Genomic DNA, 4352 nt, shown 5'->3' with positions numbered 1-4352 from the left:
AACAAAAAATAATAAAAGAAGAAGTCTGAGTTGGTCAGGAGCTGGAATAAAAAGGGAGATGAGGGACAATATGGTGGAGCAAGAGACTGAGTTGGAGAGAGAGGACAGAAAAAAGAAAGAAATTTTAGGGTGGAATGAGGAAAAAAGAAAAAAGAGAGAGAAAAAAAAGAATTTGAAGGTCCTCTTTCAGGCTGTCTCTGATCTCATATTATACCACATGCACAGCCATATGCAAAACCAAATCGCCTGGTCTCAGCTAGCCAATGGCTGTTCCCCACGACTGAGAGTGAACACAATCTACAAGGCCTAACTTTAGTTTCCTTACCCTCAGGGTTGAACTCCACTCAGTTCTATTACAGGTTTCCCCTGCCCTTTCTTTAAAGATGTTCAAAGTTGGGAGCTCAGAAAACTACCCTTCATGAGAACCTATGCCTCTGCAGAATTGGTCTAAGGACTGGCCCAATCAGGAGCTTTGAGAACGGGGGGGGAGGTCGTGGGTGTGTTCCAAGGGCACCCGCGCGGCTACCTTCCTTCATGGGTCTGTTGTTGAGCAGGCCAGGAGGTCGCGTGCCCACTGCCAGGCAATCTCAGGCGGCAGACAGTTTAAGAGACCCCCTCCGGGGTCTTTGGGGCCTTCCTGGGTCTGTTGTCCCACAGGCCAGGAGGTCGCACACCCGCTGCCAGGCAATCTCAGGCAGGCAGGCAGCTGAAGAGCTATCTCATGTTTTTAAAAAGCTTCTGCACTGCAACAGAAATCACTCACAGTGCTAAGAGACAACGTACAGTGTGGAAAATTTTTTTTACCACCTGTTCCTCAAAGGGCTACTATCTAGAATATATAAAAGGCAAAAAACCCCAAAAAACAAAAAAACACACGCTCCCCCAAATTAAAAAATAGGCATCTGAAATGAACAGACTTTTTTCAAACAAGTAAAAGCAGCAAATAAACATAAGAAAAAATGTTCAACATCCCTGGTCATTCAATATATGCAGATGAAAATAACATTGAGATTCTACCTCACCCCACAAAGAATGGCTGCTATCAAGAGATTATCCAAAAACAAATGCTAGAAGAGTTGTGGGGAGAAAGGAACTCTTCTGCATTGTTGGTGGGAGTGCGGAAAGGTGCAACCACTGTGGAAGTCAATAAGGAGAAACTTAAACAACTAGGATTAGAATTTCCACTTGACCTAGCTATTGCCTTGCTGAGTATCTTCCCAAAAGAATTAAAAGAATCATACCACTGAAATATATGCTCACCTATGTTTATAGTGGCACAGTTTGTAATAGTTAAAACTTGGAAACAACCTAATTGCCCATGAACTGGACACTGGATAAAGAAACTGTGTGTGTTTTTTTTTTAATAAAATGAAATACAACTCAGCCATAAAGAATGAGAAACTACAGTCATTTATAAATAAGTGGATGCACACTGAGTACATACTCAAGTGGAGTTCATAGGACACACTTGTGCAAATACTGAATAGTTTCTTTGGTGTGATAAACTAAAAGTGCAAATAAGGATCAAAGTGTATAATTGATATTGTGTCATAGGAAAAAAAGTCTAAAGCTGTAGGGGAAGTTGGAGTAGGGGAAAGGTAAGAAGGGAAAAGAAAAAATAAAGGAAAATGGAAACAATATTTTTATAAATAAAGAAAGGTGGAGGTGGTGAAGGGAGGCCAGTGGAATGAGGAAAAAGCAAGTATCAAGATATATCATGTAAATTTTCAAGATCTCAATGATGAATGTAACTATATTGTATACCTAAAATGTACCCATAAATAATAAAAAAACGTCATGCCATGCTAAATGCTTCATATGGAAACAATTGTTTCAATCTCTTCCAAGGATCAAGGTTGAGACATATTTAATTTTCTGTCTGTTTTGTCTAGGCTAAATTTTTTTATACACCCCCCCCACACACACACTATCTAAATCCTCAGCAAATTCTTCTATCAATATCTCTATCAGTATCCCAAAGCCCAATATACAGTGTTTCTCAAAATCAAAGTGCTGTTAGTAGGAGCTCTAGGCAATGGCCTTCTCCAGATGAGGAATGGTCTTACCCACCTAAATGGAGTTCAGTCTCCCTACTGTATCTCAGATGTCAGGTTTTATTTGGCATTTTAAATAGATGTTATTTTAAACAATTTTATCAATTTTATGTGTTATATAGCCAGAAGGATTTTATGAATTTGAATGTGTTATATTGACAGATACGAAATCATACACAGTATTTTGTCAAGTGTAGTATCATCCTACACACCAGTGGATACATTTTTTTACCTAATAAATAGTCAATATTTTCTATTATGTAGTTTTTTTTTGGTACTGGGGATTGAACTCAGGTCCTTCTGCTTGCAAGGCAGGCCACCAAACCGCTGAGCTAAATCCCCAGCCCCATCTATTATGCAGTTTTTGATAACAGGAGACTGTGAGGATTTTTACTATCTAGAAATATAAGAAAAATAACATAACAAATATCTTTAATTTGCTTTATTTCATCATCTATTTGAATTAAGTTTATTATGTTCTGGTTTGATTTAAAGTCCTTTCAATGTAAAGATGCATAAGAGATTACACAGAATAAAGAAGCATATTTTCCTTTTTTATTTTTGTTTTTTGAGATTTAAAAGTCTATGCACACTTGCAATCATAGCACCTGATTTCAAGACCTGCCTTTGTTTTTCTGTTGAAAATTTCCTTTTACTGAATTTTTCCTAGTGCATCAACCATGATTTATAAATGGCACATAATTGATAATATAAATTTATAAACAACATTAATTATCCATATCCAATATACTCATCAGGAGGAAGAATGTCATGTTTCTATAGTTATTCATTCACCAATAAACATACATTGAAAGTCTGAAGGGCAAATGCTGAAGATTCTCATATGTGTATTTTGCTGTAGATCTCTACTTATTGGTGATGTTATAATAGTCTTAACTGTGAACTCAAAGTAATTTAGTGTCAATATTTCTACATTTATTATGATTAATGTGAAAGAGTGAATCTGTTCATTTTATACATAATGTATTCAATTTATCTTACCATACTGTACAAAATTTATATAGAGCTAAAATCTATGATGTCCACATGGATGTAACATGGCGAAACAGTAGTTTTCTCATAGCCCCTTGCATTTTCTGATTTCTCAGGGTGTAAATAATAGGATTGAGTAAGGGTGTGATAACAGTGTAAAATACGGCAAGGATTTTATTGCTTGCAAAACTGCTGAATGGCCAAACATAGATAAAGATACAGGGTCCAAAGGCCACAAGGACCACAATGATGTGGGCAGACAATGTGGAGAGAGCCTTGGAGATCCCTCCAGATGATCTTTGTTGGACAGTGACTAGGATAACCGTGTAAGAGATAAGCAACATGATGAAAGAGACAAAAGAGAGCAACCCACTGTCAGCAATGACAAAATAATTCCAGGGTATATGTTTCAACACAAGCCAGCCTGATAACTAGCGGAAGGTCACAGAATATGCTGTCTACGACATTGTAACAACAGAAGGGCAAGTTCACTATTAACACCATCTGGCTCATGGTGTGTATAAAACCAACTGTCCATGAAAGTATCACAAACCCACTGAGCAACCTCTGGCTCATGATGGTCCTATAGTGCAGGGGTTTACATATGGCTGTGTATCTGTCAAAGGCCATGACTATCAAAAGAGTCATCTCAGCACCACCAAAGTAATGTATGAAGAACATTTGGGCCATGCAGCCCCATACCGAGATAGTTTTGTGTTCAGTGAGCAAGTCTTTGATTATCTTGGGTGTTGTGGCAGTGGAGAGGCACATGTCCAAAAAGGAGAGGTTTCCAAGGAGGAAGTACATGGGAGAATGAAGGGTGGAACTCAATGTCACTGTGAGTATAACGAGAATGTTTCCTACCACAGTAGCCCCGTAGATCAAGGAAAATGCCATGAAGATGAAAATTTGAAGTTCCCATTGTCCAGAAAATCCTGATAAAATAAACTCAGTCACATCGGATCCATTTTTACAGTCCATTTACCCAAATCAGAAAGATTCCATAAGTTCTTTATATTTAAAACATGTTAGAAATCAGCCACACCTAACACAAATATTGTCTTTTTTCTTTAGTTGATGCTAATAACAGCTGATGATCACAGAACATGAAATTTTTTAAAGTATATAAACACAAAGTATTTATAATTTGGCACTGTTTTATGCATGATTTTCAAGCAATGTTTTTACATAGGATATTTGGAAGCATTTAAGAGTGGAAATTCTGCTTTCTCCTTTTTTCTTCTATCGAATGACTTATCAGTCGATCTTGGCTTTGCACTGAATTTGTTCACATAGGTTATACAG

The 4352-nt window shown here is 37.4% G+C and overlaps 1 protein-coding gene across 1 annotated transcript; it reads right to left on the bottom strand.

Annotated features, from left to right (window-relative positions):
* Positions 1-3088: 3088 nt before the first annotated feature.
* Positions 3089-4028, bottom strand: LOC104849721 (olfactory receptor 4L1-like). Its single transcript, XM_010606247.1, is given in 2 exon segments — positions 3089-3436; positions 3438-4028. Coding segments are annotated over 2 exon segments (939 nt in total).
* Between the last annotated feature and the right edge of the window lie 324 nt (positions 4029-4352).

The sequence above is a fragment of the Fukomys damarensis genome, unplaced genomic scaffold (assembly GCF_012274545.1).
Source record: "Fukomys damarensis isolate Sample0158 unplaced genomic scaffold, DMR_v1.0_HiC HiC_scaffold_17, whole genome shotgun sequence".
Classification (NCBI taxonomy): domain Eukaryota; kingdom Metazoa; phylum Chordata; class Mammalia; order Rodentia; family Bathyergidae; genus Fukomys; species Fukomys damarensis.
The sequence above is the reverse complement of the archived record's forward strand: the minus strand, read 5'-3'. Positions and strand labels throughout refer to the sequence as shown.